Source organism: Corvus moneduloides, chromosome 22 (assembly GCF_009650955.1).
Source record: "Corvus moneduloides isolate bCorMon1 chromosome 22, bCorMon1.pri, whole genome shotgun sequence".
Lineage (NCBI taxonomy): Eukaryota > Metazoa > Chordata > Aves > Passeriformes > Corvidae > Corvus > Corvus moneduloides.
Window position 1 is genome coordinate 7,375,199 of NC_045497.1, and position 14,048 is coordinate 7,389,246.

Here is a 14,048-nt window from a genome sequence, read left to right on the forward strand (position 1 = left end):
GATGCTCAGAGTCCACCATGAGATTGGAGTAGCCCAGCAGCAAACTCCTGTTCCTGTAAACATCTTCCTCTCCAGTTTGGGAATGCAGGTGCTTAACTCTGGAGCAGGAAGGTGTCACGGCTCCTCACGAGCCTGAGAATGTCACTGTGAGATCAGAGTTGTGCTGGAGGGATGAACCTGCCCTGAGTCACTCGTGAAAAGGAGCAGCAGCACAGTTCCAGTGTGGTTTCCCTCAGCAGGAACAGAAGAGTTTGCTTTCGGCAGTTCTGATGTGACAGAGGAATAAATCTCAAAGAGATGGTTTTTACAAGTGCAGGTGAAGCTCTTCTGCCCAATTCAGAGATGACAGGACCTAAAACTTTGCCCTGAGGCACCCTCTGCCTGCTGCTGGCACATCATGGGCACAGCACTTCCAGCACAGCTGGAGGCAGCGTCATTCCAGCACTGCTCCGGGTCCTGTCTCTCCAGAGCTCAGGGCTCTCTCTGCAGCTGTGCAGACACATTTTCTGCCAGCTTTGTGGAGCCTGCCCCAGAAAACCCTCCTTTCTGGGGGAGGCAGTTTCATCCCAAACTAGCAAACCAGTTCTGACAGCGATGCAATTCTCTGGAGGTCACGGCTGCAGAGGGCGTTGCGTAAGATGAAAACACCGTGGATTGAGGCTGTGGAGGAAAAGAGGCTTCATAGAGCTCCAGTGCAAGCTGGAGACACAGTGTTTTCCTGTCTTCTGTGTTTTCCTCTTGCTTTTCTGTTGCTCCTTCCTAGGAAACATGAAGGATTTGTGCTCAGTTATAAATGTCACCAATGGGTGTGTTTCCCCACAGTTTCAGAGCTGCCAATGTGGCAGCACAGAATGGGTTGTAATTCTTCCTAATTTACTCCTGATTTCCCAGTCATCCCACAGAAGAGTTGTGTAGTGATACTGTGCCTCAGTATTGAGACACAGGGGTTTCACCCCAAACTATTTCCCTGCTCACACAAGCACTGACCTGCTCCTGAACCCGGCTTTGTACTTCTCTTTCAGCAAACAAGGGCAAGCCTGCTGCTCTGCTTCAGCAAAAAATCTAAGCAAGTTTCCATTTGCACTGTAAACTTTAAAATCTTCTCACCTAAAATTGTTATAGACACTGAAATTTTGGGTGCTGAAAGGACAGGGGGAAACACTGGCTTCCTTTCTGCTGTTGTTGCCTTTAATTTTCAAATTACCCCAATGAACTTCCTCTGTTGTAGAAAAAGCCTGTAATGTATGGTGGTGATTTACATATTATATCAGTCCCTTGATGGATGATAGGAAAACCTTCCCCTTTCCTCGAGTGCTCTCCAGTAATCCCCAAAAGGTTTGAAAACACTACCATTGCTCCTTGGAGCTGTTGCATATTGATTGCTGAATCCAAAATGATCTGCACATCTTAATCTCACGTAGCTCCTGTCTTCTGAATCTGTGACACTGAGATCAGAATGGGGTGGGAGAAGCTGGATCAGACCTTTCAAAACTTGTACCTCAGAGATTTAATCAACAGTGATTGCCTGTTAATTTTTTAAGAATAATTATAAAATACCACCTGGCATTGGAGCTGACATGTACGGTCTTGTTTCTGTTTGCGGTTTCTCCCCTCCCAGGTTCCCCCTATGACTTCATCTCTCTGGAATGGCTGCAGAAATGGCTGGATGAGTCCACTCCTCCGAAACCTATCGATAACACAGCCTGCCTGTGCTCCCATGGCAAACTCCATCCTGATAAAATATCCCTGATGAAGAGGATATCGGAATACGTGGCCGACTTCTTCTACCGGCGATATGGAGGAGGGCCCCGGCTGAACGGTAACATCCTCTCCAAGTCACCTCCTGGAATGTGGTTTGGAGCCTTGGTCTGGTCCCAGCCCTGTTTTAAGCCATCCTTTATCATCATAACTTTATTTCAGTGCATGGCTTTAGGGCTGCCTTATTTCCAGTGGATTTTTTTAGTATCACTTAATTCTGTTACCATTTCCCAAACCCATTTAGGGTGATCACAGGGTCTGCTTTGGCCCCGGGCTCTGCTCAGGGAAGGGCTGTGCCTGGAGGAATTGCTGTGGAGGGATGGGGCACTTGGCTTAGGAAACATAATATTTGGAAGGTTTGAAGGCGATTCTAGAAAATAAAACTTCCACATGCACCACTCCAAACTCTTGACAATTATTTTCTGTGCCTGCAGCACCCACAGCTCCTGTGTGGGCTGGGTCTCATGGAATATTCAGGCCAAAAATATCCCTTCCTGTCTGTCACCTCATCCGAGGGAGCACTTACCTGTTAGCCTGCTCCTGGTGAAGCACCTACCACACATTCTGATTTTCAGGGTCAGCCCAGCCCCTCCAGGCGTTGGGCATCCCCTCGTAGAGCCCCGGGTTTCGTTCCTTTCAGGAAGTTGCTCAGTAACTCCCACTGAGACCAAATTAGCTCAGCTCCTACTGGGAGCTTGTAGGGAAGAAGCTGCTTGTGACGCAGGCAGCCTTTGTGGGGAAAAACAGGGCAAGGTTTATTAGTCAAGTGGAAGATTGCCTGAAGGGTTGTGGGTTGAGTATGGCTGGCAGGGAGGGAGGGATGGGTAAAAGGATGGATGGACACGCTGCTTCCCTTCTCCTCTCGCTCCAGGATGAAAATCTATAAAACGTTTGCCCAGCTGGAGGATTTCCACTCCTTTGGTCCAGTGCAGCCTTTGCAGGAGGGTGATTTTTCTGGCAAAGTGCCACAATACAGGTGTTTTCCTGGCATTTCCTGCCTCCTGTGGCTGTGTGCTGGGCTGCCCTGGCTCCCTGAGACTACAGGCTGTGGAGACCAGGAGCTGTGAGAGCAGCGCTGTGAAGTGGTGGAACAGATCACACCTCATTTGAACTATTTTATGCTTCTTTAAGCTTCAAACATGGTCTGATGTGGCTGTAACCCCCGGGATTTCCTCATTTACACGTGCAATCACCCATCTTGAGGCAGCATAGTTGGTCCACACCTGTTTGAGGGCCTTCGAACCAGCAGGAAACTACCTGTGCAGTAAATTATGCAATAAATAGTGTAAAAAACTGTGTTTCTTTTCCCCCCACTCCAGTCAAAGCACTTTGCAAGGACTGTGTGGTGGAAAGGTGTCGAATCCTGCGGCTGAAGAACCAGCTGAACGAGGACTACAAAACCGTGACCAACCTGCTGAAGATGACAGTCAAGGGGTATGGAAGTCCCAAATGCTGTCAAAGATGCTTTTTAGAAGTGCTTGAGCAGCTTTTTGCTAAAGATTTCCCTGTTTGGGCTCTGAAGAAGGGAGCTGTGATTTTGGGGTACCAGTGCTGTTGTCTCCCTGCAGGAATGACGGGTTTTGGGTTGGAAAAGCATCCTTGAGGAGCTGGCGGCAGCTGGCTCTGGAACAATTAAACGAGCAAGATGAAGATGCAGAGCACAGTAATGGAAAAATGAATGGAAATGCACAAAACAAAGGTATTTACTCCTGATTTCCTCCTGATTTCTGCTGCTGTAGAGACCCACCAGCTCTGCCTGATCCCTCCTAACAAAAGACACGTCAGAGGTTTCTGTAGCTGTTTTGTTCCCCTTGTACAAGTAGGGAGGAAAGGATAATAAATCAAATAATAAAGTCCTTAATTTAAGGAGCGTTTTCTTTGCTAAGCTTGAAAACTGCGGGGTGATCTTTGTGCTGGAGAGCAAGATGAGGCGATAAGTGGTTTTACAAAGCTGTGTGAAATTACCACCCCAGACACATGATCTTTTCATCCACTTTTCTCTGAATGAGAGAGCACAGGAAAGGAAGAAACGTGAAAATTACCTTGCAGAAGGGATGATGATGATGTTTGTTGTGAAGGTTGAGGGATAGAACAGCACAGCTGATGCAGCAGCACTGGGAAGACACAGCCCGGGAACAAAAATCATGAATTGCACTCCATTCTGTGCCCATATCGTGAGAATAGATGGAGGTTTTATTTGCCTTCTGCTCTTTAAATGTTTGAAAATTCTATTTTGTTGCACTTCTTTGAACTGGGTAAGAAGCTTGTTGGAATTAAAGTGGGAACGATGGTTCAGGGCATTGATCTTGGGCTGGAAGGCTGGAGGGCACCTCAGCCCCCTGAGAAGGGGAAGCACTCATGGAGAAAAGGGTATTTCTGGGTTACCACTCCACCTTCTTCGGGGTTTACTGATTCACAACAGGTTACAGCTCCCAGTAGTGCATCTGAAGTACTCACGAGCCAAGTCTCTCCTTAGGCAGCTTGTTAGAGGCTCTTGCTGACACGTCACTGTCTTGATGATGCTCCATTCAGTGGCCAACGCTTGATTTTAACTAATTTAGAGATTGATGTAGGCTTGTCAACCCCCTGGCAGGCTCCCCCTCGGTTTGTGAGGCAGCATCTGGTTTAGATCAGGGCTTTTGCCAGGAATTGTGCTTCCTTTGCTCTTACCTAGGCTTGTGTTTAGGTTAAACTCGGGAGATGTCTGGGAGCAGGGAACCCCTGCGGTGTTGCAGCCCTAACAAATGCATCCTTTGTAATCTCACAAAGGCCTGGCTTGTGCTCCATGCACTTCAAAGCCCTCCTACGTGGCCTGGAGGCTGTAATCCCGCCTGCCCAGAGGCCAAGACATTGGAGAATAACAAATCTCCTTCCAAATTTTCCCTTGGGTGAAGGCTTTGCTGTAATTTGAAAGGCGACTGTGCTCCTTTCCCCTAAGATTTTTTTTCCTTGGGAGAGGAACTCTGTGCAATCCTCTTGTGGTTTTTTTTTTTTTTTTTTCCTTAATTAGATGAATCAAGTGAAGAGAAGAGGGAGGAGGAAGAGGAGTTAAATTTTAATGAAGACATCGTTTGCCCACATGGTGAGTCTCTCCGGGGGATGGAGCTGAATATCTCCCTTGTTGCCCACTACTGCACACATTAACCTTGTAGCCTTTGCTCCAGCTGTGGCCAGCTTGAGGAATCACTGCACGAATGTGTTCAATTCTCATTTTCCTGGTGTTTTTTGCTCTCAGAAGTTTTACTTGCAGGCAGACTCTGTGAGGACTTGGCCAGGCAGAGGTGTCAGATGCTGAGCTTCCCTTCCTGCATGGGCAGCACCAAAGCTCTGCAGCCATTTGGAAGCTCTAAAAGCAGTAAGAGAGAAAGAGGTGGTGTAAATCGGTCCAGGTGGGAGCTGAGAGTATCCATTTAGTTTCCTGGTTTACATTAAAACAGGAGCACTCACCCAGCACCTGGAGGACCACTCCCGATATCGATTTCCCAACCTGCTGTGCTTTGGTGTCTGTTTACGTAAGGTTTTGACCTCATATCAGTTGTTTTGCAAGTGATGCCTCATTAGCTGCATCCTTGGCTACCCTGTTGTTTAAATCTCACTTTTTAAAGCTTGTGTTCCCAGCCATAAAACCCAGTTTTACTTAAGCTGCTGTTTGTAGGCATCGGTTTGTAGGGATGCTCCATCTTATCTCTAAAGAGAAAGAAAAACGACATAAATTATCCACACACCTCCTGTCATCAGGGCTAATCAAGAACCTGGAGTAAGGCTTGAGAAATCTCATTTCCAAGCAGTGTTTAAGCACTTTGTCACGATTTTAGCTGTTACTTAGAGCCTTGAATGCTGCATTTCGCATTGCCTCGAGGCTGCTGCTGTTCAATAAACGCATGGAGCGTGGGGATGGAACATTTATGGAGCCAGACATGACAAAAAATAGGCCAATAGGCCTTTGGAAAATGTATGGTGTTAAATTGCTGGTTGATCTGTGACTTGGGGTCATAGCAGAATAAATAATACTAAATAAGGGGGCTGCTGGCAGGGCAGGTTTTGTTGTCTTGAGTTAACCTCTGATTACTCATGGAAAACAACCTTTCCACCTTGAAAAATTCACTCTGGAGTGGATCAGCAAATCTGTAGTCTTGTTCCTGCAGCCTTAATTTTGTGGTGGAGGAGGTTCCTGCCTCCATGGTAGGCTCTGGAAAAGCCAGTGCTGGATCTGGGAGGGCTGGCTGGCCTCCAGGAATGCCACCCGGGCATTCCCTTCACAGCTCCCTTTGCATCCTTGCTTGCAATTCCTCGCTCTCCAGTAGCTGCCTGAGCACAGTGAATAATTTTTTCCAGATACCAAGTTAAGCCTTCTTTGATGTCCATGCCCAAAACATGTCCCTGGATGGTGGGAGTGGGAAGCAGGGTCAGCAGTGGTTGGGATCATCTTCCAGATGGCAAAACACTTGTTCTCTGCACACTCAGAGCTGATTTTTCCACCTCTTTCACTCACCCTATTAATCTGTTTTCATTAATCATGTGGTGTCAAGGCACTTATTTGTACAAGCTCCTTTTTTTTCCCCATCCTCGCTGGCTCTGGGCAGCATCCTGGGCCTTGTTGGATGGAGCTCAAGAGGCCAAGTGCTGCAGCAAGGCCCGACCTTTGTTTATTAGAGGAAAAGCAGGAGGGGAGCATTGCTATTTTTTCCTCTTCAGGGCTGGCCAAATTCCAGTCTCAGCTGGAGCGAGTCTGTGGGCCTGAGGAGCTGCTTGTCATGTTAAAGAGCTGCCGGAGGGTGGGGAGGAAGGAGTTTCTCTGCCTCTCCTCTCTCTGCAGCTCTCCAGGCTATAGAAAAGCAGATAATAAGGGATTGTGCCCTTTGGACACCACAGTTGCTGTTTTCCTTCCCTCTTGCTGCTGCAGTCCCACTGAGGCACGGATGTTCCCAAATCCGGTTCGCATCCCGGTGTCGCAACGGCTGCACCTCGTGTTTCTCCCTGTGCCTGCACAGGGACTTCCCAGCTGCTGTCTTGGAGGGAGACGTGGTTGCGTTTTCCCCTTGACCACCATCAGCCCTGCAAGTGGGCAGCTGCTCGGATCCCGCAGCCTTCTCCTGTTTTTCCGAGCCTTGTTTATCCGGCCAGCATGTGTCATCACTGTGCAAGTGGTGTCCCAGTGCTGAGTGTGCCTCCTGCTTCCATCCCTGAGACCACAGGCACAAATGGCTCCTGGAAAACCCTTGCTGGGGTCTTGGAGCTGCCTGAGCATCGGGGTAGATAATCCTGATACCAGGATAAATAATCCTGATGGATAAGTAAGTGTTCTGGGGGGTAGCTGGTAAATCTTACTTGGTATCTTCACATCCAGTTATTCCCTAGAGCAGGTTTAGGGTGCAAAATCTGCCCTTTACACATCTTCAGGTGCTTGGATAGGGCACATGGAACTGTATTGAGATTCTACAGTGGGAATTTGAGGTTTTCAAGGATGTGGAAAGCACCTGGCTTCATGGGACACAGGGCTATCAGCAAATGGAGTCACCATGAGGATGTAGCTGTGGATAGCCAGAATCAGAAACCAGTAGCCCTGTGCCCTCTGGCTTTTCCCAGCATCCTGACTTGTGTTTGATCGGCTGCTTAGGCCATGATCTTGGAAATCTAAAGGGTATTTTTATGAATGAAATTACTATTATTATTATTATTATTATTACTATTATTCTCTGTCTAAAGGAAGCACAGACGAGTTGAAGGTGACTTTGCTGGTTTTTGCTGACGTGGTGTTGGCTGATGAATGTGTGGATTTCTTCCCCACGTTTATTCCTTGTAATCTCTTCAATCAAGGGCTGCAAAACATCCCTGAGCATGTTGTGATCAAAGCCTTTCCCTTGATTCTGTCCCTGCAGGTGACCTGTGCATCTCCGAAAACGAGCGGAGGGTGGTTTCCAAGGAAGCCTGGGAGAAACTCAAGCAATATTTTCCAAAAGCCCCTGAATTCCCAAATAACAAAGAGTGCTGTTCCCAGTGCAAGGTATTTGCCAAATACTCCCCTTTTGTTGACTGTAAATACTGGTTGTGTTTCTGGTTTTCCTTCTTAACACGACCCTATGCCGTGGAGGAGAATAAAGTCACCTTTAGTAGCAGCTGGGAACGGGGGCTGGGCTGTAATTAACTGTCTCCTGCAGATTTTGGAGCGTGAAGGGGAGGAAAATGAAGCTCTGCATAAGATGATGGCCAGCGAGCAGAAGACGTCTCTCCAGAACCTGTTCCATGATAAATGCAGACCTTGCCTGGGCAGCTGGCCTCAGGTAGGGAAGGAGGGGGGTCAGGGAATGCAGCCAGCCTCGGGAGAGGTTTTTACTGGCTTTAATCCCTCTCCTGCCCAGAGAAGCTGTGGCTGTCCCTGGATCCCTGGCAGTGTCCAAGGCCAGGCTGGACAGGCCTTGGAGCGCCTGGGATGGTGGAAGGTGTCCCTGCCCATGGCAGGAATGAGATCCCAAGCCAAACCACTCCATAACCGTTGGCTCAGTCCGTGCCAGCGGAGCTCTCACGTGTGTTGTGCTGAGGTGTGACTTCCCTGGATTAGCTGTGCTGGCACAAAGCCCTGAAGAGCCACGGGAATGGCTGACGTGCCAAGGGAGCTGTGGCTGGCCCGGAGTCAGGGAGATAACAGTGACAATGTTGCTGTCGTGGTTGTATCTGTCCCTGGAAGGACGGAAACGGCACAGCCGCTTCCCACTGCTCCCCATCAGCCTTCCCGCGCAGGAGGATGCTGGAACACGCCTGGGTTTTGCCCCACCACCACCTTTTGCTGCTGGGTGGGCAAAATTCAGGTGTGCTCCAGCATCGTCCTGTGTCCCAAAAGCTCAGGGAGCTTCCCGAAATACTGAAGCACTCCAGAGAGCAGTGATGGCTGTGCAAACCCTCTCCAAGCAGCTTCTCCAGGAATTCCTGGGGATTTGAGGTGCCCAGAACGAGCTGTTGGCTCCAGTCCTTGGTTTCTGGGAGTCTCGTGGTGCCGATTAATGATTGACTCTGCAATCCTGCCAAGGTGATTTGGCAGGTGTCTGCCTCCATCCCTCGCTGCTCCAGCTGGGAATAAACACTGAGGCAACACAGATCCGTGGCTCAGAACCAAGGAGACCCAAAAGGGTTTAAAAGGAGTTTTCCTTTTATGCTGAGCTGGAGAGCTCCAGGTCCTGCCAGTGGTGGTTAAGGTTGTATCTGGTTGGATTTGCTTTTGGAGCTGGAGGATGGAAAGTTGGAACTCATCACTGTGGGTCAGAAATAGGAGGGTCTCCACCAGCAGGGCTACATCCTTCTTCCCTTTTTATCCTTCTTTCCCTTTTAATTTCCCAAGGGTGCCTCATAGAAAAGAGCTGAGCATCTTCCCCTCAAGCTTTCTGAGTTCTCCTGATCCAAAGCAGCTGAGGTTTGGGGAAGAAACAAGCAGAGTAAAAAGCAAGCAGAAATCAAGAGATGAAGGGAAATTAAAAAGTTTATATATATGTATGTGTATATATATATATATTCCTCAGGTGTGCTGAGTTTTCCTGAAGAAAGATGGAGCAAGCCCTTAAATCTGTCTTAGGGAAAGGGGTGAGGATATAGGAGAGCGTGGAAGTAAATTTGTCACCCAGCTCTTGGGGTCTGGGTGATTTCTTGTCCAGGACAATTTAAAGGAAGATTGGGACAAAAAACCACAGATTGTCCCAAAACCACTGCCTCATTCAGTGCTCAGCTGTGGTTTTGTATCCCTGCTGCTGCCAAAAGGAAAAACTTGTGGATTTTGATGTTGGAAGTAATTGAGGGATGTTGGGGTGGTCTCACCCCACACCTGTTGGGAGTGCAGCTTCAGACCCCGAGTACCCAGCAGGAGAAGCAGCACTGGGGAGTCCTGGCTGCCCCAGGGAAATGCCCTTTCCCGCTGGGAATTAAAGGCAATTGGATCAAAAGCTCAAGTAACTTCATAATAAACACAAGATTAGCAATGGCAGTGCTTAGTACCTGATCCCAAATTATTTTCCTTGGCTTTCACAGCTCACTTGGACGGAGTTGTCATGGTAAAGCAGCACCAAGGTCTTGGAGGGAGCGAGCGCTGCCGAAAAACCGAACAGTCATTGTTGGATTCATTAAAAAGATCCTTTTTCCTTCTCTTTTCCCCCAGGAGACGGATGAGCTGTATATTGTTTCGCAGTTCTTTGTAGAAGAATGGAGGAAATTTGTCAGGTAACTTGGCTGGAGGGTTTTGGTGCTTTTTACCCCTTATTTTGGAGGCTGTAGATAATATTTTGTAAATAATATTTTGCTTCCAACTCCCAGCACAGTGAGCTCATGGAAGCAGTGGAGCTGATTTTTGCAGGACTTGTATCAATTTTAAGACACTGAATTTCCTTGTTTGCTGTGTGTTAACCAGATGGTCGGATTAGCTGGTAACCTGATTAGTTTTTTCATCTGTCTGGAGCTGTATCCCAAAGGTCACCGCTCAGGCTGGAGATGGAAATCTGCTGGACAGAGTCACTCTGCACTGCAGAGGAACGCAGATCTGATTTCCTCATCACGAGCAGTTACTATTCCTTGTTGGAATGCCTTGTGTAAATACTCACCTGTGATTTCTTCCTGGCTTCCTGAAGAACTGTGGGGGTTTTGGTGGGATAACCTGGTCCAGCTCTCCCAACTTCTGCCCTTCTGCAGGAGGCCGACACGCTGCAGCCCCGTGTCCTCCATAGCAAACAGCGTCCTGCTCTGTCCCCACGGGGGGCTCATGTTCACCTTTGCTTCCATGACCAAAGAAGACTCCAAACAGTGAGTTTCTTCCCTTCACACACTTTCCTTTTGCCAAGAGCTTTGGGAGAACATTCCCAAAGGAATGCTCTTGCTGCTGAGCTGCAGCAAGATGAGGAGTGAATCCTTTCCCTCAAAATTAACACCAAGGCTTTCTCAGAGCCACCTCAGCCTTCCTGCAAGGCAAGACCTTAACTGTCCAAGGATGCTGGATCAGGAAAAAAGAGCTTCCTTCAGCTTGATTTGTTCCTGACAATAACCACCCTGGGTTTGGCCGGGATGCAGAAACATCCTGCTCCCTTACAATTTGCTTTTCGTGAGCCTTCCCCCCCGGAGCATTGGCTGCAGGGCTGGACTTCATGCTCCACAGCCTTGCTTCTGCAGTGATGCAGCACTAAAAGTAGGAAATCTTCCTCTCCTTTCCTCCTCCATCCCTCCCTCCGGCATGGCGGGAGCACAGCAGCATCGCTAATCGCAGGCTGCTGTTATCTGGGTGTACACGCCCTCCCATGGAGCTGGGTTTTAGATGGATTTTGCAGTTTTTCTTTCGTTGACAGACCCACAAGCCAAAGAGGGAGGGTTTGCTGGGAGCTTAGGGCTTGGCTTTTCCATGTCATAAAGCACCTGCCTGTTCCTTTGCACAGTATAGCTCTGATATGGCCCAGCGAGTGGGAGAGGATCCAAAAACTCTTCGTTGTGGATCACGTCATCAAAATCACCCGGACACAGGCAGCCGGGGCCGACCCCGAGAGCGCCCACTACTCCTCCGAGCCCCGTGAGTGACTCTGCTCCTGGGGATAAAAACTTCAGTCGAAGGGGATCGGTGGGAAACACAGAGCTTGGCAGATCCCTCCCTGCAATGCTGTGTCCAACTCTGGAGTCTCCAGCACAGGAAGGATATGGAGCCGCTGGAGCAAGTCCAGAGGAGGTCACAGAGATGCTCCATGGGCTGGAGCCCCTCTGGAGCCAGGCTGGGAGAGCTGGGGGTGCTCACCTGGAGAAGAGAAGGCTCCAGGGAGACCTCAGAGCCCCTTCAGGGGCCTGAAGGGGGTCCAGGAGAGTTGGAAAGGGACATGGGGCAAGGGGTGGAGGGACAGGACGAGGGGGAATGGCTTCCCACTGCCAGAGGTCAGGGATGGATGGGGTATTGGGGAGAAATTCTTGGCTGGGAGGATGGTGAGGCCCTGGCGCAGGGTGCCCAGAGAAGCTGTGGCTGCCCCATCCCTAAAAGTGTCCAAGGCTTGGAGCAACCTGGGACAGTGGAAGGTGTCCCTGCCCATGGCAGGGAGTGGGATGAGATCCTAAAGGTCTCTTCCAACCCAAATAACTCTGGGATTTGATGTGATTCACTCTGGGTTAGCAGTGAGAGGCCCTGTACTGGGGCCCTCTGAGGAGCTGGAGCAATGAAATGTTTTCTCCCATGGTGTTTCCCCAGAACTGTGCCCCGAGTGCCGGGAAGGGCTCCTGTGCCAGCAGCAGCGGGACCTGCGCGAATACACCCAGGCCACCATCTACATCCACAAAGTGGTGGATAACAAAAAGGTAGGGACTACCCTCCATCCCTGCTCAGCCTGGCTCCAGGAACCCCAGGAATGCCCCAAGGGGGCTGTCACAGCTCCCATGTCCCCAGGATGGGTGGGGATCCTGCTGGTCCGTGGTGGTGGTGAGGGCAGAAATCCCCTGGCTCTGCAGCTTTGGCAAAACCAGCAAACTGGGACATGCTGGCTCTGAAAATTCCATCTCCTTGAGGCTTTCTTTTGCCAAACCAAACCCTTTGTGTTTTCAGGGATGCTCCCAGCTGTTTTCTCTGTCTTAGCTGTGTTCCCAGGCTCTACCTGCTCTCCTCCCCCTCCAGTATTTGTCATTTCCTTTCTTCTTGCTCAAGTGACATTTTTATTGCTGGATAAAAATGAGCTCTTCCCCTCGGCACTGGTGAGACAGTGAACTTGGAGATGGTTTTCAGGATACCCTGAAGCTGTGAATTTTGTTTTTACTGATCTTAAGTGTCAGAATCAGCTCTAGAACTGGTTTTCCAAGTACCCAAAAGCTGCTTCTGGTAAACCTCCCCGCTTAGGGCTCTTAAGGAGGGATCCAAGGGTGGGCGAGCTCGGATGAAGACGATCCCTGCACTTTTGCAGTGTGGGGTGGGTTTTTTTGGTCTTTCCTTGATTTCCACCTCCCTGCCAGTCCCAGGGAGGCGCTGGAGCCTGGGGAACTGAGGGGAGCTGGAGGCTGGATGGGTTCCTGCCTTGGTTGTGAGATGTGGATCACGCAGCACCGTCTGGAGCCATCAGCCACAGGCTTTCAGCCTGAATCCCCAGCCTGAATCCCTCTTGGCTCTGGTGCAGGAGAGGGTTGGGTGTTGTGTTTTTCTGGCACTGGACAGGACTGTGCTCACACGTGGGGCTGGCAAAAATACAGGGAGCTATTCTTTGTGGAGCAGCTGGAGCTGGAGAGAGGGGGTGAGAACGTGCCCACGAGATCCCCCAGTAGCAGGGCAGCCTGGGCAGGATGGGAAGCAGCAGGAATGCTGGCCAGGATCACTGTCGGCAGCACTGGGAGCCACTGTGCCCTTCGTGCTGGGCTTTGCAAAATCAGGGAGTGTTTCCAGCCCCTCACCCTTTTCCTGTCTCCTCTGCACCACCTGGCTCCTCCTTGGGGGGTGATGCTGCAGAGGGAAGCCTCATCTGGATAAAATCATTGTAGGGTGGCACTGCTGGAGTTCAGAGGGCTCTGGGGAATGTTTGGGAGCTGGAATTGCATCATTCATTGTAAATACACGATGGAGAGGAGAGCTCTTGGCATCCAGAGCTCCTGGGCTCCTGCAAAGCCCAGCTCCAGCCACAGCAGAGCTGGGAATTTGCATCCAGGCAAATCTGTGCCTGGAGTGCCTTTCACCGACCTGAACAACCTTTTTATTTTTGTATTTGTGTAAATTATTTAGATTTAATTTAGTTACAGCCTCCAGCCCCATAAGTGATGGTGCTGAGTGTCCCTGCCAGGCTGCTGCAGGGACACAGGAATGTCTTAACTCACGGAGCATACTTTCTCGATGTTGAGGCTTTTGCAACACCCTTAGATGAAGCAGCTGAAGGGAAAGGAATCAGTCCAGGGCTCAGGAGACTTTGCCTGGAGAGGAGGGCAGGAAGCACCTGCAGCTCCACAGAGGGGGATTCCTGAGCTGAATCCCACGAGGTTCCACCGAGGTGGGGAGGGTGGAGGAGCCTTTGCAGAGCTCACGGAGCAGCTCCTGGGGCTGTTCCTGGGCTCCCTGGATGGAGGTGGCACCTGGAGGTCTCTGGGAGCTGTTTGCCATGGTGGGACAGGCCGGGTGAATGCTGTTGGTTATGGAGAATGATTTTTATGACTCCAGGTAATGAAGGACGCGGCTCCGGAGCTGAACGTGAGCAGCTCGGAAGCTGAAGAGGAAAGGGAGGAAAACAAGCCAGAGGGGGAGCAAGACCCCGATTTTAACCAGGTAGAGATGAAAAATCCCATCAGATTCCTTGATTTTTGTATTATCCTCCTGAGTC

At 49.9% G+C, this 14,048-nt stretch overlaps 1 protein-coding gene across 4 annotated transcripts in view; it reads left to right on the top strand.

Annotated features, from left to right (window-relative positions):
- The window catches only part of USP48 (ubiquitin specific peptidase 48), a 30,370-nt gene that overhangs the window by 12,819 nt on the left and 3,503 nt on the right, over positions 1-14,048 (top strand). For 2 of the 4 annotated variants that reach the window (XM_032131595.1, XM_032131596.1), the window contains 11 exons: positions 1,619-1,819; positions 3,078-3,192; positions 3,327-3,457; positions 4,769-4,840; positions 7,638-7,762; positions 7,917-8,039; positions 9,899-9,960; positions 10,426-10,536; positions 11,160-11,290; positions 11,951-12,057; positions 13,889-13,993. In XM_032131595.1, the coding sequence (XP_031987486.1) occupies positions 1,619-1,819; positions 3,078-3,192; positions 3,327-3,457; positions 4,769-4,840; positions 7,638-7,762; positions 7,917-8,039; positions 9,899-9,960; positions 10,426-10,536; positions 11,160-11,290; positions 11,951-12,057; positions 13,889-13,993 (1,283 nt within the window). Of the gene's footprint in view, positions 1-1,618; positions 1,820-3,077; positions 3,193-3,326; positions 3,458-4,768; positions 4,841-7,637; positions 7,763-7,916; positions 8,040-9,898; positions 9,961-10,425; positions 10,537-11,159; positions 11,291-11,950; positions 12,059-13,888; positions 13,994-14,048 lie in introns of those variants that run through there. The other 2 variants (XR_004244169.1, XM_032131597.1) reach the window with 2 other exon arrangements.